Below are 27,404 nucleotides of genomic sequence, written 5' to 3'. Positions count from 1 at the left end.
CCCTCACTGTCAGCACAACTCAAATTAATTACTTTATTCTCCCCTTAACTTCGCCAAAGTTCTTTTTACATTTTAATAGGGGTGATTTGGTGAGAGGGAGGAGGAGCGTGGAGCCACTGAGTGGGGCTCCAACACCCGAAGGACCTCTCTGAGACGTAACTCATTAAAATTTGGGGAGCTGGTTCAGGCCCTTTCAAATACTTTCAGGTTAAAGCCCTCATATGTACACATGTACACACTCACTTCCCTTAAAGTAGTCATTAGGAATTCTACTTTAATTTGAAGGAGTGTTTAACAGTTCTGTCATGCAGACACCCCGGGGCCTCGATAAAAAAGTCACACTGTCCTTTAAAGCCTGGTTTTCTCACTGCTCACCTACTTTTTTCAATGAGAAATTTAAAGTGTGATACTTGATTTGTGTTTTCTCCCATACATAAGCCAAACTTGGGCAGTACCCAACTACATTTTTGGCTGCCAACATTTATTTTGAAACACTTCAACAATGGCAGAGGATCATAAAAGCAGTCTGATATCATTTTCTTTGTTTTATTGTTCTAATAAATTAGCCTGAAAATGTTTTCAAAACAACTCCCCAGTATATTTTAGACATGTGAGCTTACTGTGTGATTTATAGGTTTGACTGAATCTGTCATTAGTCTCTCTCTTTTTTTTATTTTTATTTTTTTTATCTCTGCCACGCTTAATTGGCAAGTCAAGTGTTTAGAGGATGCACAGCAGTGGATTTGTTTTTATGGCTCTTTGGTTTATAATTTGATGTTTGTGTTAAATGCATTTAGAATACCTATACAGACGTATTTGGATGTTCTCATTAGATTTGAGTGGAGAGGTTTAAACCCCACTACAGGGATTGTCCTGAAAAAGGAATACAGAAAACAAAAAATGCATTATACAAAAACAAACTTTTACAGGTGAAGGCTCAGGTGGATGACTAGCAGTCAACATGTAATCCAGGAGTTTAGTAGATGTTCAAGAGATTTAAAAGAAGCCACTGTGCTTGCCTACTACATGGTGATGGCCAAAATGTTTAAAACATCCATCCATCCATCCATTTTCTTCCGCTTATCCGGGGCCGGGTCGCGGGGGCAGCAGGCTAAGCAGGGCATTCCAGACGTCCCTCTACTGTTTAAAACAGTATTCCACAAATCAATAGTTGATGGCACTTTGGCAACATCCATTTTTTTTATACACTGATGCAGATGCTACATGTTTTGTGTTTTATAATTGAGAACATTTTCCTCTTTCTGTGTGTCTACCCCTGCAGCACCGATGTGTGGAGGTCAGCTGAGAGGACCCAGTGGTGTCATCACATCTCCAAACTACCCGGTCCAGTACGACAACAACGCTAACTGCACGTGGCTCATCACAGCCACAGACGCATCCAAGGTAAAAAATCATTAAACACGGCCTTTAAGCTTTAACAGTGCAGTAGTTATTTAGCTTTGCTACTGTAATCGCTGCTTCCAGCGGTGTGTTAAGTGGTGTGTTTGGCTGCCAGCAAACCGAAAAGCAGCTGACTGGTGTGTTTGCACCTGTTAGAAAGTGGAAAGCTCTTTCCAAACACACATGACTCCATTTATACTTTTGATTATTGCTACAGGACATTTCGGGGGCTGTCGAACACAACATGTTACAGAAGCTCTTTAATAGAAGAAAAAATGACACATAAGGAAAATGAAAGGGGGGGAAAGAACACTGGACCTGAGCCAACACAAGACAAAGAGAGTTGTTAGAACCACCTGTGGTGAGGGAGAGGAGGAAAGAGTAAAAAAGTGATGGAAGAGTAATGGAAAGGTTTTGAGAAAATGCTCAGAGGATATCATGAAAGTGTCATAGCCACTCTGTTCAGACCGTTGACTTTGGAGTTGTGTTCAAGGCCACCCAGCTGCTTTCCTGCCAAATATCCTTCTCTGAACTCAAAACAAAATGGTTTTACAAATCCTTTCTCTTGTTGCATGATGCCGAGTTAAGGAGAGGCTATGTGAGGTGAGAGGCAATGCAGAGAGGCCAGTCACACACAACCCACACACACACACACACACACACACACACACATAGACACCCCTGGGTATACTTGGCGGGCAGCTTGCTGAAACAGACAACGGTACTTTGGGCTGTCTCTCGCTCTGTTGTCTGGTCCAGATGAAGATGGAGCGAGGCTGTTCTTTCTGTTTAGAGACATAATGGGCTTCTATTCCTGCCTGTGCTCATAGGCCCAGCCAGAGGAGACGTTAGGTCAGGCAGGAGAGTGAGGCGGAACTGCAAAAGGGAGGAAGGTAGGACGTGACACAGCTCTTCTAGACCTGAATGTAGCCTCGTGACATCATGACTAATGTGGGTTCTTGTCAAGTTTTGCTTCTTTTATATTGTCCTGGAGGTGCTGAATGCAGCTGGCAATCTTTTAAGTGTTTATCCGTCAGTGTCAGTGACGGTGACACTGGGGTCTCTGTTCTCAAACAGCCAAAATGTCAGACATGACGTCAGAGATGAAGCAATCTAAAGTATATATATGGTTGCTGCTCTTTCCTTTCTGTTTATCCCCGTCCCCTTCTGTGCCTCACCTGTTGGCTGCCAGCTGTGGGATGAGTTTGTGGTATGAAACTCTATTTATCTAGTGATCTGACCTATTTTGCCTACACACCATCCATCTCTTCTCTCCACCTTGGCAATTTTCATTAGGCACTGGGTTTAACATAGGACAGAATGCAATTTGCATTTATATAAGCTTTTTCATTAGGCCTGACTCTCCCAGTCCTCTGAAAATATTAAGAATTTGGCGGAAATCAGTGGCAGCCAATTTAAAATAGGAGACAAAGACAGTCCTTGTTTTGCTTTTTATTTATTTATATTTAGTCTCCCACATTACCCTTCTTTCTTGTCTGTATTTATCCACATTTTGCACTATCATAATCAAACCTTATTTGTCTGTCTGTCTTTGTTAGAGTCGGCCCTTGCTTCCTTCAGCGAGGGCACTCTTATTGATTTTCTTACCTTGTTCCACCTTCTCTCCCACGCTCCCACCTGCAGCATAGAAATGAGATGAAATAAATAGGTCTGGTTTTTTTTCCCTCTCACTGTTAAAATCCAATAAATCTTTTGAAACTTTTGTGTCACCTTTATGATGCATATACTCACCTTGTGGACAACCTCGAATCCCCTGCTACATCTGCTGATGCTCTTAAAGTCATTCTAAGTCTGGCTAAATAGGCCACAAAGGCATCTGCAACCTGCTGATTTGATGAGCAGGAGTAGGGGTCATGTGGACCGTCTGGCAGGCAATCAGATATTTGATTAGTGGGAGAGAGTTCATAATTACCAGAGAGGTAAAATATACACACACACTCACATATACAATACACTACCGGTCAAACGTTTTAGAACACCCCAATTTTTCCATTTTTTATTGAAATTCAAGCAGTTCAAGTCAAATGAACAGCTTGAAAGGGTACAAAGGTAAGTGGTGAACTGCCAGAGGTAAATAAAAAAAGGTAAGCTTAACCAAAACTGGAAAATAATGTACATTTCAGAATTATACAAGTAGGCCTTTTTCAGGGAACAAGAAATGGGTTAACAACTTAACTCTATGGAGTCTTGGGCTATTTTGTCCATTTTTGAATTCTTTTCAAGTCTTTGTAAGTCATTTTGTGTCTTTTTTAAGTCTTTTGGTGTCTTTTTTTGTCATTTTGTGTCTTTTTTAAGTCATTTTGTGTCTTTTTTAAGTCTTTTGGTGTCTTTTTTTGGTCATTTTGTGTCTTTTTTTGGTAATTTTGTGTCTTTTTTTAGTCCTTTAGTTCAACATAAAATGTGATTTTGAATCTTTTTTTTATTTTCAAAACACTATCATGCTCAATAAAGAATTTTAAATGTTGCAAATGTGCATTAATTTCAGAGTACACTGAGACATTAAACTGCATCATTTTCAATTAAATTCTGGAAAAGTTGGTGTGTTCTAAAACTTCTGACCAGTAGTGTACATCAATAGAACTCTGTGGCCATACAAAACTGTTCATTTACATAAATCAGATGACCGAAGAGTCATGAAGGTATGTCAGTAAACACAGGAAACAAATAAACTGGGCTGTCCTGATCCGAATTCAAAGACCCAGGATCAGAGCCGATCGAGGCATTTTTTATTGAGCTGTTGAAGCTGTGAAGTCGTGTTGAGCCCATCTGATCCTTTGTCAGCTGTCACACAGGTGTTTTTATTCACAAAGCTTCAATAGGAATGGAACGAGTGAAACTCTTCTCCGCTGACTGTGTCTCCTCCCGTCCGTTGAGCTCTGTGTGTAATAGCAGGAGGACATCACCACAACAAATGACAGCATTTAAGCTCCGTATCTATGGTACATAAGGTTTTACCGCTGCTGGCCCCAGCCCCTGCCTGGGCTCGGAGGAGAATCAAACAGTGAGACATTCCTGTGTGCATAAAGCCAATAAGAGTGTCTTGTAAAGATGTGCAAATGGTAAAAAAATAAATTCTCAGTGGAATACAGTTTGTACTTTTTACTGTACCCAAGATACATACACTGGAGCACAGCAGAGAGGAGGAACAAATTAATTCTCTTGAGACAATGAAAAGGCCAAAGAGAGGGTTTTTTATTTTATATATTACAATGGATTGATTTTAATAAATGTAACATACTTTAAAGTGTGTCAATGTTTATTGTTTATTGAATGGATCCCCATTATCTGACGCCTTGGCGACTGCTAGTCTTCCTTTGGTCCCTAAAAAGACATAGAACATGACATACAAACAACATAAACAAAAACAGTACATACAAGAAAAACAATAACAAACTCAATTAATACATACATGCAATACTGTTAAAAAATTCTACATTCATATTTACCCGACAAATGTTATACTACAAAAATCATTAATTCAGATGTCTATAGTGTCAATATCAGTTGTATACACTTATAATGTATCATTTCATTAGAGAACATTTAAAAGGAAGAATCATCCGGCTACAGATATAGCAGAGAAAAATAAATAAAAATGCAGCTTTATTATCCAGGAAAATAGAAGTATCAGATCAGGACTCGATATCAGCTGATACTCAATGTTAAATGACTCGGATCATGGGCGGATAAACTTGGTCGGAACATCCCTGAAATAAAAACAAAACATAAATAACAAAAATAAAAATAGTAACAATTAAAGTATATATTTTTTTCCATACAGTATTCAGAGCTGGTGCATATGTGTTGATGGAATCGTGCCAGACAAGTATTCAAAAGAGAGTGATGGACGGACGGAGGGATGGAGAGGCACAGATGGGAAGAGGTCTCTCCTCTGCACCTGGTGTCAGGAGCATTCAAGCATCTGTCGTTTACGGCTGTCCCTTCTGTTGTCTAGGTGATCAAGCTGACATTTGAGGATTTTGACCTGGAGCGAGGCTATGACACGCTAACAGTAGGAGACGGAGAGGTGGTGGGAGACCAGAAGACCATCTTCCACGTGTGAGTGACTCCTTCGACCTCTATCCTTTTGCCTTTAATCTTCCCTCTGTTCTCTAACTTCTTCTGGCTTTTTACTCCGCACCACAGTCTCTAGCAGTCATTTTCATTTTTTGCAACTCATGTTCCTTGTAATCATATTCTGTCTTTTGCTTTCTCTTTCCTCTTCACCTTTCTTCTTCTTGGCCCACTTGCCTTTTCTCCTCCTCCCCTCCCCTGCAGCGGGCAGCACCCGTCTCTCTTTCCCTTCACCCTGCAGCCCTTTTCTCTCTGTTGTACTCTTTCTCTTTCGTTTCATCACCACCTGATGCAGTAGTGCATGAAAAATAGATGCCGCACCACATTGTCAATCATCGCTCTTTTTCAATGTTAAAAACAAGATCACAGCCATGCCGTGCAGCATTGCAAACTGCATATTGATGCCCCCTAATGGAGTTTGCACTAGCAGATGCTCCATAACAATTCACAGGATGTTGTTATTAATTGTGCCGAAATTTACCACCTTAATAAAGTTTTTATAGATACATTTTTATGCGACACTGCCTCGCCCGGGTGGGAACTGGGAGGAAGTGGGAGATAAATGAGGGAGAGATTTGTGGAGGAGGGGTGTGTTGATAGGGGAAAATCTTCCTCACTTTAATATTTTTGTGCACAACACACAACAGCGAAATGACCTAATCTATTCAATTAAGGACTCCCTCTGCACATACGGACTGCTTTACGATATAAAAGCAGAGCAAGTGATTCTGCCGTCGAGATCGGATTCGCTCTTGCACACAAACAAACTAGAACAATTTAGGACCAGAGAATATACTGCAGCTATCAGCACAGTTTAATTTCAGACTGTATTTTTTGTGAATCACGGGTGCAGGCAAGCGTGTGCAGGGAATTATTTTTTTGTAACTATAAGGTCAGAGGAATGCAACCCTACTGCAGCACAGGCATAAATATGGTATATTTGATAGTTAGTGAGCTGCAGCCAATCAAATCCCTTCTTTTCACTTGAAAGACACTGAGCGCTGACAGTCTGATAATGGAAGAGAACAATCTGGTGCCACCAATGTTTTTCCCACGGGGGGAAACGATGTCCTTGTGTGGGAAGAACATAATTGTCATGAGCTGATAGACTACCTCACACAGGCCACCAGCAAGGATTGTGTCTTAGACGGTAATTCACTTGCAGGTAAATTATAACACACTTACTAAATTTGACAGGTGGGATGTTTGATTATAACCGTCCATACGTGCAAAACCTGTGTTTATAGAAATTACTTCTACTGGTCAATTAGGCAACTTATCGTCTAAAAAATAATTGCTCAGCTTTTAGATTGAGTACAAACACCACAAGAAAGGGGAAAACAAGGACACATTCCTTATAATCTGGTGCACTGTGGTGCTTCTCCGGACATCTTTCCTCCCATATATGCAGAGAGAGAGTTCACAGAAGGACAGTACTTGGACCGAGCTCATAAAGACACCACTTCTTTACTACTCCCACCATCCTCTGCGTGCCGTCACTAAAATTAGAGCCCTTAATCACTTACTCCACAGCTATACACTTCCTAATTAGAGTTGGGGGAATTACTATTCAAATAGGATTAAATTACTTCTGTGGCATTGACTGATCTTGCCTTCATTTTCCACTTTCTCGTCCCCAACTGTTTTGAATTAAAGGGTTAGGGTAAAAAAAAAAGAAGGGCTTCTCAGACACGAATTGCCTGCAACAGTTTTAGGGCACTTTTTTTTCTTTGATGAGAAAAGTCAGATAGTTTAATATATAACTTCAGGTGTTTTGGGGTTTTTTTGTGCTTGCATGAAAGTTTTTTAATGATGCAGTTGAAACAACGCCCGTGGCTATTAAAGTGACACTGCAGTAAGTGCAAAGCGTGCTTATAATAACTGAAGAAAACATCCAGGTTTCACAGTTGACACACCTTGCAGTCACACCACGTTGCACAAACATACATATTCAGAACAATCTTGTTGTCCTGTCTTTCTGCAGCCTGTCTGGCACCACCACTCCAGACCTGGTGGTTAGCACCAGTCACCAAATGTGGCTCAACTTCAAAACAGATGACACCAGTGGCTCCCTGGGGTTCAAGGTGTCCTATGAAGGTAAGAATGCTTTACACATTCTGGTTGTCAGTCTGTGGGATTGCATTTTAAAAAGTAATTTGACAGTCTCGAATCGAATGAAAAGGTCTTTTTTTTGTCATTTACCCTTGTGCACTGTGACTCATTGCTCAAAGCTGCCAACATGGGCACTGACAGAACACATTCTGCTTCAGTTGACAGTAACATTATTGTCCTTTCCTGTATTCATCATCACGAGTTCCGATTCAAGAACGTCGAGGTCAGAGATGCTCCATCTGTCTCATCCAAGACTTTTGTAATGAAGCTTAATAGCGTCATAACAAAACAGGCCCTGTGAGCAATTATAGCTTGACTAAAAAGCCTTTAAATGTACTCAGGTCTCAGTCTATTCAAGGATCATCACTGAATGAAGACCAAAATCGCTGGTTCCATTACACTATACTTTTAGATTAATTATTTGTGTCATATTTGAAGCCTTGAACTCTAATCAGGCAGGCCAATAAAGGCTCTTATTTTGGTAAAATAAATTGGTCAAAAACAGGCACCAGGTCATGGATGCAGCCTACCACTGATGCCTTCTCCTATTTCGAGTGTGCATCTGTGTGGGTGTACTCTTTAGTTTCTGTGTGCGTTAGTGCACATATTTTTCAAGAATTAACACGTGTATGTGCTTGCTGAGAGACAAAAGGAAGTGACAGTGTGAGTGTGTGAATGTGTGTGTGTGTGAGCCTGAATGTGACTATGGGGAGTTTGCCAGAGTTCTTCTTCTGGAGAAGTCTGCCGTTTGCCTTTCAGAAGCACAGCGAGTCTTCTCCCCTGCTCACAGATGCTTATTTTTCATCAGTAAAAATAACAGAGAAAGTGGAGCAGCATGCTGAACCAAAGTGTAATTAAAACAATGAGTTCTACTTAATGAAGGGGAAGAAACGCTTTGAACCACTTCACCTCCCAGATTGGAGCAACCAAAATCTAATTTGCATTCTCAGTTACTTGTATTTTAAGCCTGATCATCAAGTGTAATTGCAAACACAGTCATTCCAATACACGCACACTCCCACCTCAGCCATGCATGTGAGTGTGTTGCACACACTCTGCAGTGGCCTCAATCTTTCAACTGAAATTTTAACTGTTTACAAGTGTGACTGGAGTTATTAGAGCCTCTTCAGACAGCTGCCTCTGAGTTGGAATTGGACATGTTGTGCCATGTGTAACCATCTGTTGACAAAATATTATCAGTGCTTGAATCAGGCTAGAACCCACTTATAGGATAGCTGCGGCTACATCCACTACCGGTCAAAAGTTTTAGAACACCCGAATTTTTCCAGTTTTTTATTGAAATTCAAGCAGTTCAAGTCAAATGAACAGCTTGAAAGGGTCCAAAGGTAAGTGGTGAACTGCCAGAGGTAAATAAAAAAAGGTAAGCTTAACCAAAACTGAAAGATAATGTACATTTCAGAATTATACAAGTAGGCCTTTTTCAGGGAACAAGAAATGGGTTAACAACTTAACTCTATGGAGTCTTGGGCTATTTTGTCCATTTTTTAATTCTTTTCATGTCTTTGTAAGTCATTTTGTGTCTTTTTTTGGTCATTTTGTTTCTTTTTTTAGTCATTTTGTGTCTTTTTTTGGTCATTTTGTTTCTTTTTTTAGTCATTTTGTGTCTTTTTTTGATCATTTTGTGTCTTTTTTTTAATCGTTAAGTCCAACATAAAATGTGATTTTGAATCTTTTTTTACTTTCAAAACACTATCATGCTCAATAAAGAATTTTAAATGTTGCAAATGTGCATTAATTTCAGAGTACACTGAGACATTAAACTGCATCATTTTCAATTAAATTCTGGAAAAGTTGGTGTGTTCTAAAACTTTTGACCTGTAGTGTATATAAAATTATGTAGGTACTTTACATATAAGCCTTTGGTTTGGTGTTGGGGATGCTGGCATGTAAAGCCCATTGAGACATTGTATGCAGTATTGGGTTATACCAATAAACTCTACTATTAAAGTCCTTTTGTCCTTTTAGGCCTGTGGAGATTGCAGTGTAGTTGTTGACAGTAATGTGAGTCTGAGTCCCATTACAATGCTTGGATTACTCCAGAATGTCAAACAGACAGGAACAGCAAATATGCCATTACATCTCTTCCCTTATTCATGAGAATCAAATGCTATTTCATTCACTCCCTGACTTCCCTCCCATACACAACATACACAGAGATACAAACACATAAAACACATGTACACACCAATGTACACACAATTCAAAGGGCTCTTACTTATTGTCTCCATTTTCCCTGAAGTTCTAATTGTAGGGACCCATGAGGCAGAGAGGCCTGACTTGAGAAAAAGCACCGCAGGCTGTTTGAGTTGTTAGTGCGTCTTGGTGACAAACAATTAATTATGTATGCATTTTCACATATAAGTATGTGGCTGTGGTGTTCTTCCAGGCATGGCTTCTATTAGACCGTATACATTCCCTTTGTATATTGTCCCTTCTAATTTCTCTCAGGTCCACTTCAAAACTCTCTTCCAGCATTTTAAAGGTGACTTCCACGTGAGATCAATGAGTTGTCTTGTGAATGAGGCAGCCTCAGGACAGCCATACATCCAAACAGCAGTGAGCTCTAAATATGTGTTCTAAATGATGATCATCATTAGAGCTGAGTATGGATTTATACCCAGCATCGCCCCTGGTGCGATTTAAAATCGTATTAGGCCCTGCCATCATTTCCTGGATGGATGAGCTTATTCGCTCTCTGTGTTCCCCCATCCGGACGCCTCGATAGGATGCCTCAGCATTCCCATCTGCAATCTGCAACCTCGGAAAAGTAGAAAGAAGAGTGAGTGAAAGAAAGAGGGATGCATAAATCTTTCGATAATGAAATTGGCGTGTGTGGTTTTAAGGAAGAAGGGCGTTCATGGCGGTGTGAATGTGTGTGTGTTGCACCTGAAAGTGCCCACGTCAGCTTCCAACACAAGTGAGAACGTTTGTCACACAGTAAAAGGAGGGATACATCTTCAGGGGGACAGAGAGACGGATGAAAGAAAGAGAGGTTTGCAACATTAGTGAGTCACATTTTGGACAGATTAAGAGACAGTAAAGACTTCTTATTGGGAAAGATTTGAAATGAATGAAAAAATAGGGTTGATTTTGATGTCATAAAGTGTGAAAGCTAGTCTGCTTTGTCAACCTAGAATGAACTCTTCACTGAGTCAGTCATTGCTAATATCCCTTCAGTTATATATTCAGTCTTAGCAAAGGCTCCTGACAGGAATGACTTTGATGCTATTTTCAACTATTTTAACTGAGGATGCAGGCCAACTGCAGTTAATGTTAAGGACATGTAGCCTTTAGAGCTAGTACTCCAACAGAGTTTTTATTCTAGAAGTGTCACAGTGCTGGGACTTACAGAAGGTACCTTTTTTTAACTCCATACAACCATGCATCTGTTTAAAACATGAGCAATAATAGCTTTCTGTTTGCAAATTATGATATGAGGTAATGGCATAGCTCGCAAAAAAAAATTGAGTGGATATACTAGATGGCTAGCTTGCAAAATTACTTTAACAGCTAAAATGATACTTCAAACTAGCTTATGTATTATGAGAGTTCAGTCACTGTTTTAGTTGTGACTCCCTACGGAGTGCAAGGAGCAACAGACTGACTCACTTAATGACCACCAATGGGAATATAATACCTCAGTATTGCATCAAGCATTTTCTGAAAATTCCACATTGTACCTTTAACCTCCTGAGAACCTGCGTCCTCATATGTGGACATTACATTTTAGGTTTGCTGGACCTTTATACTTCATTCTGCTTAACTATGACATGTTGTCCTCAGTAGTACACACTCAGAAAAATACATCAAGGAGTGTAAAAATCAGATGGCAGCATCTTTGTAAAGTCAATCAACAGCTTATCCCCAGAAAAAAGTGGACCAGGTACAAAACCTGATCAGATTTTATGGTTAAAACTTGTTTATTTGTGCTTAATAATGTTTGTAGTTTGAGATTCTGTACAAATTTGACTGTTTTTAGCAATAGCAACATGCTACGACTGCTAATCAGGAAGTTCTCATTTGACAACGAATAGATTTTACTATCGTTCTTTCAAAGAGAGGCTGTAAATGTATGGAAATAAACAGATTAACACACTGGTGAATTATTTGTGTTCTACAGTGAAATAACGCTTAGTTTTTAATAATGCTTAGTTTTTAATAATTCTTAGTTTTTGTACTTATCATGTCCTACTAATCCTAAATATCTAGGAGAAACTAACAATATTTACCAAACTAAAGCTTGGCTCTCAGGAGGTTAAGAATGTTAAACAAATGATGCTAATTGGAGTAATGCTCCTAAAATATATTGCAGTAATAATGTAAGTGCATTACTTACTGCATGTAAAGTTCACTTCATTGTTTTCCACAAGTTGAGAGCTGATCTTCCTTGTTGACCCTGTGGGGAGGAGGTGGTCATTTTGTGTATTTTTTGGTCATTTTGTTTCTTTTTGGGGTCATTTTGTGTCTTTTTTTGGTCATTTTGTGTCTTTTTTGGTCATTTTGTTTCTTTTTTGGGTCATTTTGTGTCTTTTTGGGTCATTTTGTGTCTTTGTTTGTCATTTTGTGTATTTTTTTGGTCATTTTGTGTCTTTTTTTGGTCATTTTGTGTATTTTTTTGGTCATTTTGTTTCTTTTTTGGGTCATTTTGTGTCTTTGTTGGTCATTTTGTGTCTTTTTGGTCATTTTGTTTATTTTTTGGGTCATTTAGTCATTCACGTGCTGGTTGAAAGTTCCAACAGTACAGAGTCGGCTGCAGAGCAGCATTGTATAGAATGATAAGGGAAGTCATTTTTTGCAGACTGCAGACTCCATGACTGCACATAAATACACTATTCTTACAGGCTTCCACAGTCAGCAAAATAAAAAAAAATATGTAAATGTGAAAGTAAATGAATAAATTGGGTTTGGGGAAATGCATTTCTGTTGGCCGTCCTACTAGGACTTTTCCCCCTGTTACAATATAAGGTCAGGCAGAAACCACCAGCATTCAGGAACTTTATGTTAGTACGCTGAAGCCACATTTTTATGAAGGTGGAATTAATGAGAAACGTGGCTATCTGTTTTGATTTAGTGTGAGGTGTTGCATCTTCATATCACTTATTACCTATGTACTAGTATCTCTGTCAATATCTGCCGCAGGCTACAGGCAGTAATAACCTTGAGATGTCTCTTTCGCTCTGCTCCACTGCTCTCTCTCGCTCATCCATCACTTTTTAGGAAAACTGGAGGAAATACACTTCTCATGTGCTACTATGGGTTGTCCATGATGCTAAAAAACAGTATTTGAGAAGATATGAATGTTAAGTCAGTGAGGTGACTTGTGTTAATTAAACTGTAATATTTAAATGTATCTCTGCTATGATTCTAAGTAACAGTTAACCCCCATTCGTGTTTCTTCACTTGAAATAATTATTTATTATCTATGTCAGGGGTGGCCAACCCGTGGCTCCAGAGCCTCATGTGGCTCTTTAGGCCGCCTGCAGGGGCTGAGACAAAAAAAATTATATACATATAATTACATTAAAATGTTCATTTATCAATGGTGTGGACCAAAAACTATTTGTATTCCTCAATTGTAAATTTTTATAGCCTTTTTACAGCATATTAAAAAAGTTTTGACATTCAAGTCAACTAAAATGTGCTTCATAGCTTATGTAAATATCCGGCCCGGCGTCTAAAACTTTGCCAACTTTGAGTTTAGTTTTGAGTTCCCCCGGGTCGACTAGTTTTCAAAATTATATTAATAAATGCTCAATATGACTATTAATAATGTTGGTAGGCTAATTTAGACATATTACTCAACTCTCAACTCAACTCAACTTTATTTGTAAAGCACTTTAAAACAACAACAGCTGCAACAAAGTGCTGTACATAAACAAACAGAACAAGAGACAATAAAATAAATAAACACTAAAATAAATAGATTCATTGCTTTTTAAAAGACAATTTAAAAAACAATAAATAAAAGCAAACCATAAAACACTAAAAACAAGAGCAGAGTCTCATGCGTGGTTAAAAGCCAAGGAATAAAAATAGATTTTAAGATGACTTTTAAAAATAGACAGTGAGGAGGCTTGTCTGATGTGCGAAGGTAGATGTGTATTAGGCTGTTTAATTTTCATTTTAGGCTCAATATAAGGTTTGCGGCTCCATTCCGCGATTTTCTCTTTTTGTTTGGCCAACAGTGGCTCTTTAGTTAGTAAAGGTTGCCCCCCCCCGATCTATGTCATTTATGCATGCTTAATATTATTTCTGTGTGTTTCTTTTAACTCCACAGAAATTGACCAAGGCAGTTGCGGAGATCCTGGAATCCCAGCCTACGGAAAACGGGAGGGGACAGGTTTCCGTCACGGGGACCGGCTCTACTTTGAGTGTCTGCCTGCCTTTGAGCTGGTGGGGAAGAAAAACATCACATGTCAGAAGAACAACCAGTGGTCGGCTAAGAAACCCAGCTGCGTCTGTGAGTTATTGAACGCTTTATGTTATTCAGATTCTGCATACATCATGTGCAGAGGCGTGCACGGGTATGACGCTACTCATCCGAGGCATAAATATGTATGTTTATGCAGATGAGTGAAGGGAGGGCTGCATAATAAATGATCAGTTTATCCCTACAGTTTGCCCAGCAGAGGCTGTAGATTCTGAAACAATAGGAGTGCTTATTAGCTAATTAACGGCATGAAAGACAAACATAGAGAGTGAGAGAGTTAGAGGGTGAGGGCGAAAGGAAAAGAGAGCTGACCATGCAGATAATGCTCACTGTTCTATTATCAAGAAGTTAATAGGATGGACAAAAAGCTGCAAAATCTATAAACATCACTGAGCTGAATGAGAGAGAGGCTGCTGGCACAGGCTGCATAACACTGGTAAATATTGTTTTTTTAGTAAACACATAACACATAACAAACCATTTTATCCATATAGGCACAACACAGTACACTTGTCGTTGCCATTGAAACTAATAATGTTACATAAATAACATTTTTTGTCAATGTGGCAAATGTCCACAGTATGAGAAGGAAATGTTCGGCTTAGAATTCCTCTGTGCACATTTCATTCCACAGGGCTTATTCAAATAAGAGTTTGTTTCAAGTGTTCTTCCTAAATACTAAAGTTCTGCCACTTAAAGGCACAAACCCCATTTTGTGTCTTTTCTGGTCATTTTGTGTCTCTTTTTGATAATTTTGTGTCTTTTTTGGTCATTTTGTTTCCTTTTTTTAGTCATTTTGTGTCTTTTTTGGTCATTTTGTGTCTTTTTTGGGTCATTTTGTGTCTTTTTTTGTAATTTTGTGTCTTTTTTGGGTCATTTTGTGTCTTTTTGGTCATTTTGTTTCTTTTTTGGTCAATTTGTGTATTTTTTTGGTCATTTTGTGTATTTTTTTGGTCATTTTGTGTCTTTTTTTGGTAATTTTGTGTATTTTTTTTTGTCATTTTGTGTCTTTTTAGGTCAATTTGTGTATTTTTTTGGTCATTTTGTGTCTTTTTTTGATCATTTTGTGGCCAATTTGTATCTTTTTTTGGTCATTTTGTTTCCTTTTTTTGGTCATTTTGTGTCTTTTTTGGGTGATCTGAACTGTGCGCGTGAGAGCGGGGGTCATGGACAACATGCATGTTAAATTGGGGGTCGCTTACTGGTCCAACAGACGTGCCCTCTTGGCTGCCCTACCTGCTAGAAAACCTTCTCTATGCTGGTGCCCTGTTATATATTTTCCGCCCGTGGCCCTCAGACAGCCTCACTCTAACTCTGGCAATAACACTATACTGCTTACCTTGCACATCAGCAGGATTCTCGTTATAACACAAGATGGCGTATCCATCTCGATCCTCCACAGGGACCTTTTCTCCATCTACTTCACATCTTTACACCACAGCGGTGGCTTTGGTTGGCTGAAGAGGTTAACTTAGATGCTGCAATAGCATCAGTTACATCAGAACTGGAGGGTATTTCTTCATCAAAAGAAGACGAGAGAACAGGTTTTCAGCACCTGCTAGGTATTTTGTGAAAGTGTCTGCCCTTTTTCCAATGACACCCTCAGATGGTTGTTGGTAACAAACCATCTGGTCGCCTCTGGTTAGTTTACTGCTGCAACCCAAAGGTGGACACGCTGTTCCTATCCTACACCTCACCAACCCTGAGGTCGGAACACAATCTGTAGCTTGTAGTTTCTAATAAAAATGGAAGAGTGAAGTTAAAAATAAATCAGATATGAATGCAGACCAGAGTGAAACGTTGAGATAAAACCATTAAAAAATCAGTGTAGAAGGGAGATGCGCTGTCATCTCTCAGTTGAGTCTGAGGATGATAATATTAATAATCAACACTGCTCCTGCACTGCTGGGTAAGCATTTGACTATGATTAATTTAATAATAAAAAGGCAACCTTGGCTGCAAATTCCGATAGTTATATTCCCACGACAGGGCTATTTAAAGCTCCTGTGCATATTTAAATATCTAATGTGCATTTGGGAAAAAAAGGAGTGTTTTGTGTTCCTGACTCAGACTCAAGTCGTCTTTCAGATCCCACTACAACCTTTCCATGTTTCTTCATTAACTTTGAACTGAATTACCCCCAGTTAGTGTTGATGTCGAGCTTGCAATTAGGTTTAAGGTCTTCCAAGTAGAAGTGTCTGATCTTCCAGACAATTGGGTGCATCCTTAAAATGCCACCCTACGTAAATTAAGTGAAACATCCCCTGACAATCAATAGCCCAATATGCCTTTTCATGGCCGATGGATGGTTGAGAAAATAGACAGCATCTCCAGAACCACAGCGTTGTTTCAGAAATGGGAGCAAGTAGCCATGACAGCTCAGTGGAGTGTTTGTCCCATCAGATGGAGATATCTCAGTCAAGGGGAACACTGTTAGTGCTGCTATTTTAATACACAAGCATACACCGATTTGACAGAGCAGATATTGTAGGCTGGCTTTTAACCCTTTGATGCACAACACTGGTCCAAAATGACCCGCATTAATTTCCCATGTTATTTAATGCTGCTGTGTGTTTCTGTATCTTTTGATATCAACTTATTTTATGCTTGAACATTCTAAATATTCTTTAAATATCTTGTTTTTGATAACAACAGATCATTATTTCCATTTTGCTTCTCATAATTTATAAAGAAAAAAAGTGTTTGTATTATTACATAGCTAACTACTTGGCTAAGTAGCTTGCTAAGCTAACTACTTAGCCAAGAAGTTAGCTTAGTAGTTAGCTTAGCAAGCTACTTAGCAAAATACTTAGCAAAGAAATTAGCTTAACAAGCTACTTAGCTAAAAAATGGATGTGGCTCATTTTTCAACCATGTTGTGTATTAGAAGAGTAGTGACAGAAAAAAGGATTTTATTCAAAAATGAATAAAGGGAAACATAAAAAAATTAGGATGTATGATGATCAAAAACAAACTAATTGAGGAAAACCTGGAATACTGAAGGATGAATTATTGCAAAGATATAGAACATAAAAACTTTCGGGTCACTTTAGACCCATGTTGTGCATCAAAGGGTTAATGAAACACTACATCTGCCCAATAACATCAAGGTATTGTGCTCTTGCCCTCTAAACCTATTCATTGGAGTAATCGGGTTCAAGTGGCAGCCTTGACGGTTGTCAGGCCGTCATTTTCTCTGCCAACACATTCTCTATAGCTAGGCATTGCTTGAAAACAATGATTTTTTTGCTTATTGTTGTCAGATTTTGTTCATTTTAGGCTTCCTCTCTCCATATTCATTCCACAGAGCCTATTGAAATACGTTTTTGGGTAACGCTTTATATTAAGGTCCTTGTAATAACCATTAATTAACAAGTAATAAGGCCCTTGTAAGTCCTTACAAGATGCTTATTAACATTATTGTGTGTTTATAAGCTTATATAAGTGTTAATAATGGCATTACAAACACCCATGACCCACCCATTATGTCTTTGCCATGCCTTTATTAATCTTATTTTGTTTGCTTATTGATATTAAAATATACTTTATTGCTCATCTATTATAAGTTAACTATAAGTTAACTATGCTTTTTGCAACTACCGGATCTAAAGCAAGAACAATGCCTTATTACTTGTTAATTAATGGTTATTAAGGACCTTATTATAAAGCGTTACCCGTTTTTCTCTCTTATGATGGTGTATAAATACTAAAGTTTTGCCGCTGAAAGACACAAAAAATCTTGTGTTATATGATGTTATTGGCAACTTTCATCACATTCCGACCTATTTCCTCTTCATCATTTTCATTTCGGATGAACCCTTTGTAAGCCCAAGGATATTGTCGTTGTATACCTATATGTGCTTATGCTACACAGCAACAAACCTGTGGTTATAGTGGAGTCTTTTGAAATATGACTTCCTCCCTGATCTGTTCAGTGTCTGCAGCATGTGGGATGTGAGGCAGCTCAATAAAACACATCCGATCATATTGTCTTGTGTCAGTGAAACTAAATGGAATTTGCCCCTATGTTTCCCAGCCTCCTAAACAATAGTCAGTTTATGTGTCTTTGTTTTATTTCTTTCTCTCTATATCTCTTCATCATTTCTACAGTTTCCTGTTTCTTCAACTTTACCACTCCTTCCGGGGTGCTGCTGTCTCCCAACTACCCTCAGGAGTACGGCAACAACATGCACTGTGTGTGGCTGATCATCACCAACCCGGAGAGCCGCATCAATCTGGCCTTCAACGACCTCAGCATGGAGAAACAGTTCGACTTCCTCTCCATCAAGGATGGAGGAAAGGTAGTGCTGACGTCTTATCTGCTATTGTTCTCAGTCTCCTTGAAGAGCTCTTCTTGTGGCTGAGGCCCCGTTCACACCAGGACGCTTGCGGGTAAAAACGATAAAATATTTTATCGGAAGTGCCTTTCGTTTAGACGGTGACGGCGTTTTGGGGGCTTAAAGACGCAAAAATCTGAAACCACCCTCCAAAGTGTAAAAGTTAAATCCTCTCCTCCGTAGCGTGTCGTCTACACTGACAAGACACAAAACTCTGATCTGATCTGCTCACGTCACGTATGTGTTTACGTCACATACATGCTCCAGGACAGGAAATAAACAAACGTGGGATTATTTCCATGGTGGGACCTTCAAGCTGCTCTGGCAGCTCTAATAAACTTACAGGAGTCTTTCCACCAAATGTCCAGGATATGTACAGATAGTATTAGTGAACAGAGAAGGATCTGGAATTACCTCCATCACATTCTGGATGCAGCGATTGGTGGGAGGAGCCAGACGGCTGTGAACGAGACCTGGGAGATCTAGTGATGGTGGAGAACTTTGTGGAAGGAGTAGCTGATGAAAATGTGTGGCGTGAAAACTTCTGCATGCCCAAAGATGCTCTTATGGCTTTAAGTGATGCCGCCTGGCTGCATACAATCCAATTTCACACACTTTTGCGTCACCGTATGCAGCAGATTTCCTCCTGAAAACGCTCGTCTAAACGAGGAATAAAAAGTGAAGACGGGACGCCACTTTTGCGTCTTCTGTTCAGACCGTCCTCGTGTAAACGTAACCTTATTGTGCATGTGAGCAGGAGAAGGAGGCCGTATAATAACATGTACGAGCTAAACAACCTGTCTGCCAGCATGGTTGGACCTGCTAGTCCTTTTATCTGTCTGCCTCGCTGTAGGAGCTTTAACCTCTTTCCCTTTTTAACTCGCTGCCTTTGGTCTCATCAGAAAATCTTTATCTGTTTTTGTCAGGCCGAGTCTCCCATCCTGGGTACTTTTTCCGGCGATGCCCTCCCTCCTCCTATAACGACTAGCGCCCATGTGGCCCGACTGGAGTTCCTGACCGACCACACCTACACAGACAGAGGCTTTAACATCACATTTACAAGTAAGTATGGCATGTTACCTCAAAAGGAGATAAAGGGAAGTCTTTAAAGCTTATCACAGAAGCCCACACTGACTGGATCCTCGATTGATTGTGCACGTGTACAGTATGTGTGTATGCGCATGCATGAATCATCATATCTATCATATCTCCCACAGACTGTATAAACCCGTCCCCCCATCACACACAGTCGCATAGAGAGATGACAAAAACCCTGTCTTTATTGTCTAAATAGAGACTTGACATCTAAATAAATCCCAAACAAAGATGCAGCATCTTTACCTGACAGATACATTGCGGCAGTGCTCATTATATTCTATTCTGGGTAGCTGCTGACTTCTGAGGAAATTCCAGATGGGTTTTGTACTCTGACGCAGTCCACGTTTGCTGCATGCTGGTAAACCCATTTCATGGTGATACTGTACCGTGAGGTTTTGGCAGCAGGATTATTTTATCCATCGCATATGCGTTATTGTGTAATGAGCCTGATCTTTGCATTCTTCCACATCCCGAAATAAATATCTCCTTACAGGGTGTCAAACTCCAACCCTATAAAGCCACAAAGCTATTTCAAAGATAGTTAAGGTGCCGTTGGGAGGTTTGTCTACATAAGATTAGTTGCAGTGACTCGCTTTAATGCAAGTAATAAAATGTTATTTTTACTTTTACAGTTTGTTGCTTTGATACGGTGTTTTTTGTACTTCTCACCTTGACTTTACCACAGTATTATAGAGCTATTCCTATACTTGGGAGCATATTATTAGTAAGTTAGGTTGCTTCTTGTGTTATTTATCCAGCCCACATGAACCTGTAATGCAGTAAACACACGGTTCTATTTCTCTGTGTCTGAAAGGCGTATTCATGTGATTCAGGTGGGAAGAAATACAATACCATGTCACAGGGCTATTTATTGATTGCAAAAAGTTAAAGAAAATCTGACACACAAAACGATCCCTTCCTATAATGCAGCTCACGTTTGTTTTATAATCATCCAACCAAAAGAACTCATCTGAAACGAAGGTCATTTTACTTCAACATGTTGCCTTTAGATCATCATATAATGAGCAGTAGAACATGAAATGGACTTCATCTTCAGCCTCATCTAAACCTGTCTGTTTCTATTACTAATGCTAATGTAGCTGAACATAACTGTGCACACAGATGTATCCTTGAATTTTGGTTAATTTCCGCTTCACATATGGCTCTCCCCTAATCATTTCTCACAAATCTGTATGTTCTCAAATTAGGTTCGTACCGCTCATCAACAGCCGTCTCTCATTGTACATCATAACGACGAGGACTGAGCATCATGGTTATCGTACTCGTTAGAAAAATTGCATGAGGAAACCTTGAAAATTGAATAATCTGTCACCAACAGAAAAAAACCTCACCATTTTTCTGCGCAGATCGTTGATGGGGAATGAAGTGCTGGAGACGTCCAAGTTCTCAGTTTAACATAGTTTTATTACAATACGTCAAAAAATGTGCATTTTACAGAGATTCTCCGGGTTCAAAAACTCATGTCCCTGACCTGATACACACAGACGGGTTTCAGTTGGTGAAGTCTGAACCACGACTCTCTCCCTGAACACATTAAAATACCAACATTTGTTTACAAATGCTGACACAGTATAGATTCTAAAAGTCTAAAAAATATGAAACAGACAATGAAATATATGTAGTCAAAGATTCTAAACCAAAATTAGCACACAAACATAATCATTGTATCAAAATCATATTGCCTGATTTAATATAAATGCATAGAGATATTTACCAAGGCTGACCTGATAGTCACGCACAGAGACACACAACAGAGACAGACACCAGGAAGTCAAACAACAGAGAAGCAGAAATCAAGCATAAAATAATTTACAAATATAGAAAATAATCAATTATTTTAACATACTCTAAACCTAAATAATAGATTCTAGGGATGTCATTTTCCAGTTAAATTAGCTTCTAGGGAGTCTCTATTGAGGCTGTTTAAAAGCAGGATTATCTCACCTTAAATAATATTGTTGTAATTGTAGCAGTTAGGCCTAATAATTACATAGCTGGTATGACACAATGATCTGTGTTTTCCATGGCTACAGTTGATACCTGCTATGTAGCTGATCATGTTTTTTGACAGTAAAATATTTAGACAAACTCTTCAACACACGATTAATAATTCACAAGCTCAATGTTTTATTTGTGCGGTAATTTGATCCGGCACACTGCTGTGGTTGGTATGTAAAATTACAGAATACTCCAAGGACTCATCCAGTATTCTGTTTCTAGTTCTCAAACAATTTTTTTGCTCTAGGTAAAACAAAACCCGTACCTCAGCCTACCCAGAATGCTTTTGGGATCTGGCTGGAGCTCATTTGCAGACATGTCACCAGCCCAGCCCAGGTGCCTCCGTAAAGCCACAATGTGGACAACACATGGCGACTAATGCATTAATTAGCAAGTTAGATGAATAAATAAATTACCAATGCAGCATGGTAAATGAATCTCATGAGCAGTTAATTGAAGATGACGGTTAGTTCCTGAAAACAGTGTCATGGAGCTGCGTGACTGTTTTTCGGGGGGTTGTGGGGCTGAGCGGACCACTTCCATCATTCATGTTAATTAAGGACATGCCAAACTGTATTGAGGGGATTTTTGGCACGTTAATAAATAAGATGATCGTGATGGATGAGGTGTTGCTGGCACTCTGTTTGGGTCCAATGGATGCAGAAGAGGGATTCATCAACACCTACGTGTGTCACCTACCTGCATGTGTGTACAAGGATGGAGTAAGTGAGAGAGATGGAGGCAGCTGATGTATTTGTTTACATGCCTTGTTCCGGGTTGTGCCTCTTCTTGTGTGACTGCTTTTCTTTCGTGGCCTTTGTAACTGCTTCCTGCTTCATCGAGAGGCCCGATAGATAAAAATCTTGAGGATGTATGAAAACAATTTTCCCTGTTTGTTTACTCCACGTAGCATTCAGCAGTGTCATCTGGCTATGCTGATGATCTGCATACGGTGTGGTTTCCCACCCTCTGTAATCACTGCAGCAGGGTGAATCAATGTGACTCACTAAGTGAAACAAATTCCCCCTTGTTAAACGCTGGCATCGCTAAATGCTGACAGTAGGAAAAAAAAGTTTTGTCCAGAAACTTGGGTAATTATTTCAGAATCTCCATGGAAATTAGCATCTTTGCACAGAAAATTTAATTTGTGACAAGGATTAATACCAGCAGAATTTAAGGTGAACTGCTCTTTTTCTTGTGTTTTCAACAATATGACAATCTGTTTCTTCATTTCTTTTAAAAGTATGTTGTCATACAAAAGTCTGTGACGGCATTTTGTGACTTAATGTTATTAACTGATGGGAGGAATCATTAAGGCTGTGTATAGATCTTTTTCACGCTAGACTTTCTGTGTTTTCAGTACCTTTATTACCATACTATTTAGTATGCCAGAAAAAGATAGTACATTAAATGCAGCGTGCCAAGAATACCAGCATATTCTACTGTATCTGGTTGCATTTTGCAACATGCAAAGCCAACATGCATTTCTAGCTATTCTGACCCACAAACCAATGTGAAGCATAAATCTGAGTCAGAGTCAGTATGAGATGCCATTTAATGATGAAGTAGTACATCCTAATTATATGCATACTGCATACAGCAGTACATACTGCTGCAAGAAAAAAGTATGCAATTTTGGAACCCACTTTGCAAGAATCTCTTAACACAACACATATCATGATATAAGGGTTACAATCCAATACAATGTGATATATTGCAATACTGTAAGCTAGATGATATTTTTTCATCTAATTTTATGTAAACCTAATTTTACCTACCTAACCTAATTTTATGTAAACATGATCTCCAACTTAAGCGACAGAAAAGGTTGTTATACACATACACGTACGCTTCAAAAGGTAGGTTAGGCTAAGTTTACGGTAAAAAACCTGTTGTAAAAGACAGTTTAAACAGTAAATAAATGTACGTAAATGCTGGAAGGGACAATGTGACTACCGGAAGTGGCATAGTTACGTAAAAATGTGATGCACAAAATGTTATACTCCAAATTGCACTGCTTTTTTTTTTGCAGTCTGACTGCTGCAAATATTTGCTATTCATTTTATGTCATTACAATGTTTTTGAGAATCAATACGTCCCTAATCAGTAAACCCAAACGGAATCTGCTGACTTTTTTCTGGTTTTTCTGTGGTGATTCAGGAGGAAAATCTGCGGGATTCTGCGGAGTAGTTTCTTTTCCTTTTAAGGTTTTAAACAATTATTTAGTACAATAATCCATGTGTTTAGAGCAAAAATAGCAACTTTTAACGAAAAAAATCCATCCTGTATTAAAATTGCCTAATGTCAAAGGGGAGTTTTTCCTTACCACCCTCGCCAAGAGCGAAAATTATGTCACTGATTACTAATCAGTGACATAATTTGTATAATTTTTCTTCCCTTAAAAACATTTAATAGTAGCGTCTCCCACTAACAATATACACTAACGGTCAAAAGTTTTAGAACACCCCAATTTTTCCAGTTTTTTATTGAAATTCAAGCAGTTCAAGTCAAGTGAACAGCTTGAAAGGGTACAAAGGTAAGTGGTGAACTGCCAGAGGTAAATAAAAAAAGGTAAAATATAATGTACATTTCAGAATTATACAAGTAGGCCTTTTTCAGGGAACAAGAAGTGGGTTAACAACTTAACTCTATGGAGTCTTGGGCTATTTTGTCCATTTTTTAATTCTTTTCATGTCTTTGTAAGTCATTTTGTGTATTTTTGTGTCTTTTTTTGGTTATTTTGTGTCTTTTTTTAGTCCTTTAGTCTAACATAAAATGTGATTTTGAATCTTTTTTTTACTTTCAAAACTATCATGGTCAATAAAGAATTTTAAATGTTGCAAATGTGCATTAATTTCAGAGTACACTGAGACATTAAACTGCATCATTTTCAATTAAATTCTGGAAAAGTTGGTGTGTTCTAAAACTTTTGACCAGTAGTGTATATTCTCTTTCACACTAACCCTTTCTCCTCTCCTCTCCTCTCCTCTCCTCTCCTCTCCTCTCCTCTCCTCTCCTCTCCTCTCCAATAGCATTTCGCCACAACGAGTGCCCTGATCCGGGTGTGCCAGTTAATGGTAAGCGTTTTGGTGAGAGTCTTCAGCTGGGCAGCTCCATCTCCTTCCTGTGCGAGGAAGGCTTCGTAAAGACCCACGGCTCCCAAACCATCTCCTGCATCCTCAAGGACGGCAACGTGGTGTGGGATAACGCCGTTCCCCGCTGCGAAGGTGAGTTAAGGCTTTTTGGACATTTGTTGGAACCTGAACGTTTTGGCTGCATCCTCTAACACAGTGAGTCCCAACAGGGGGGGCTCGACCCCCCCAGGGGGGCGCCAAAGATCCACAGGGGGGTCGCGAAGCCCTCTTGATTTTAAGGGATGTAATAAAACTAATGTGTTAAATATAGATGAGTCAGCATTTAATTCATTAGTGGGACAAAAACAACTAAATAAGGGCTACATTAAACGTTTGTTCATTTATTTAAATAGAAAAATCACTACAGAAATGTTTAAAAATAAAGGCTATATCGTGAGAATAAGGACATGTGTAGCATCCCTCCTGCAGTATACACAGGTAACCTCACCTAGCAGTAACCTCACCTAGCGGTAACCTCACCTAGCAGTAACCTCACCTAGCGGTAACCTCACCTAGAGGTAACCTCACCTAGCGGTAACCTCACCTAGCAGTAACTTCACCTAGAGGTAACCTCACCTAGCGGTAACCTCACCTAGCGGTAACCTCACCTAGCGGTAACCTCACCTAGAGGTAACCTCTCCTAGCGGTAACCTCACCGAGCGGTAACCTCACCGAGCGGTAACCTCACCGAGCGGTAACCTCACCTAGCGGTAACCTCACCGAGCGGTAACCTCACCGAGCGGTAACCTCACCGAGCGGTAACCTCACCGAGCGGTAACCTCACCTAGCGGTAACCTCACCGAGCGGTAACCTCACCTAGCGGTAACCTCACCTAGCGGTAACCTCACCTAGTGGTAACCTCACCTAGCGGTAACCTCTCCTAGCGGTAACCTCACCTAGCGGTAACCTCACCTAGTGGTAACCTCACCTAGTGGTAACCTCACCTAGCGGTAACCTCACCGAGCGGTAACCTCACCTAGCGGTAACCTAGCAGTAACTTCACCTAGAGGTAACCTCACCTAGCGGCAACCTCACCTAGCGGTAACCTCACCTAGCGGTAACCTCACCGAGCGGTAACCTCACCTAGCGGTAACCTCACCTAGCGGTAACCTCACCTAGGGGTAACCTCACCTAGCGGTAACCTCACCTAGCGGTAACCTCACCTAGAGGTAACCTCACCTAGCAGTAACCTCACCTAACAACAGAAACAGAGAGCTAATGGAAAATGGCGTCAGGGAGATGAAAATGCTGAATATCTCAAAAAGAAAAAGAGAGGGTACCATGAAAGTCACATTGAGTTCAGCTTCATAGAAACAATGGACAATGGGGAGGTTGCCAAAGTTTACAATGGTAAATGGGTCCCTCAAGAAAAAGGTTGGGAACCACTGCTCTAACAAATGTTTCTTTCATTAGACGGCATGGGATGAAGCTTATTGCTGGGGACACATGGGTGTTTAAATGTGGGCGTAAAAATAACAATCTTAGATTTACTGACATGGTTTTAAAATAAGATATAAATATTAACAAGACAAGTGGGATTTATTCCATATTTTTATCCACTATCACACACTGCACAGTTCTATTTGAGCTGGCATAGTTAGCTGTGTGGCTCAGAAAAAAATCAGATATCACCAGGGTAAATATGCAGAGGAATTAAGTCATTACGAGGAATATGTGCATATCTTTCATCTGAAAGCATGTCTTCCGTGGTTGAGCATCTCATTAGTGAAGGGCCCACTGTGGTATAGCTTATGTACAACTGATGAAATTAAGGTATGTTTGTTTTATTGTCCGCTCCAGGTAGTAGTGTAGCATCACCACATACCAGGATTGTGAAAAGATTATTTCTTCTGCACGCCAAAATAGTGAATGAATGGTGTTGACAAAAGGGAGGACCAGGAATAAATCCAAACATGGATTTGCTGCTTCTTCTGTGATAATTCAGTGTCTTTTACAATCGCAGATACAATTAAATAATATCCATAATGTGATCAATTATTATGGCAGAGATAACTAAGATCTGACTAAAGGCTGGTGATGATACAGAAGCTTTGTTCTTTCGAGTCTGTGTTGCTGCAAACATGCTGTGCTTGCATGCAGATTGCTGAACCATCCATTTACCCCTCTCTGACTCAATATCAATAAACTATTTCCAGCAAATCAGAAAAGGCCAATAGAGCAGTCAAAGCTAAGATAAAGCTAGGTGTTAACCAGCTCTTGGACACCAGCAGCGCAGCACATTAAGCAGAGACATGGCTTGGCCTTTAAGGGGCCTAATCAGGCTCTCTATTCATGATAGGAAAAGGAGGAACCATTATGAAAACATGTCACTTCCCCCCCGTGTGCCACCGCAGCTTTGTATTCCTCTGAGACCATCTATCATACCGCGGCGTTTGTAGCGTAATGCGTTTTATAGATGTCCTTCAGTATGCTGAGTTGGCTGATTAAATCATTCCACTTCAAAGGGAGTGAGGAGCTGGCACTGTAACTAAGCCCTCCGCTGTGCCTGTGTGTTCTGGTTAAGGATAGGCAGTTACAGAGATGCACCGCAAAGTGAGTAGTAAAAGAGAAAAGAGACGAGGGTACGGAGAGAGAGAGGGTCCATGTGCTCAAGTGTCTTTTGTGCTAGCGATCAAAGATGCTGCGTTTTCTCCGTTTGATGGGGATGACAGCGACACCTTTGTGGGAGGGGTCTGATGACAGATTTAAAGACGAGGGCGTAGGAGAGGAAACATATGCACACACACACGGGTAGTA

General features: G+C 39.7%; 1 protein-coding gene across 1 annotated transcript in view; it reads left to right on the top strand.

The window, feature by feature from the left end:
* Window positions 1-27,404, top strand: part of csmd2 (CUB and Sushi multiple domains 2) — a 358,175-nt gene that overhangs the window by 168,461 nt on the left and 162,310 nt on the right. The window contains exons 10-16 of the mRNA XM_059350192.1: window positions 1,283-1,404; window positions 5,378-5,481; window positions 7,481-7,593; window positions 13,907-14,089; window positions 18,170-18,360; window positions 19,323-19,458; window positions 24,546-24,740. Coding sequence (XP_059206175.1) covers window positions 1,283-1,404; window positions 5,378-5,481; window positions 7,481-7,593; window positions 13,907-14,089; window positions 18,170-18,360; window positions 19,323-19,458; window positions 24,546-24,740 — 1,044 coding nt within the window. The remainder of the gene's footprint in view (window positions 1-1,282; window positions 1,405-5,377; window positions 5,482-7,480; window positions 7,594-13,906; window positions 14,090-18,169; window positions 18,361-19,322; window positions 19,459-24,545; window positions 24,741-27,404) is intronic.

The sequence above is a fragment of the Centropristis striata genome, chromosome 14 (assembly GCF_030273125.1).
Source record: "Centropristis striata isolate RG_2023a ecotype Rhode Island chromosome 14, C.striata_1.0, whole genome shotgun sequence".
NCBI lineage: Eukaryota > Metazoa > Chordata > Actinopteri > Perciformes > Serranidae > Centropristis > Centropristis striata.
This window is presented reverse-complemented; position numbering and strand designations above follow the sequence as displayed.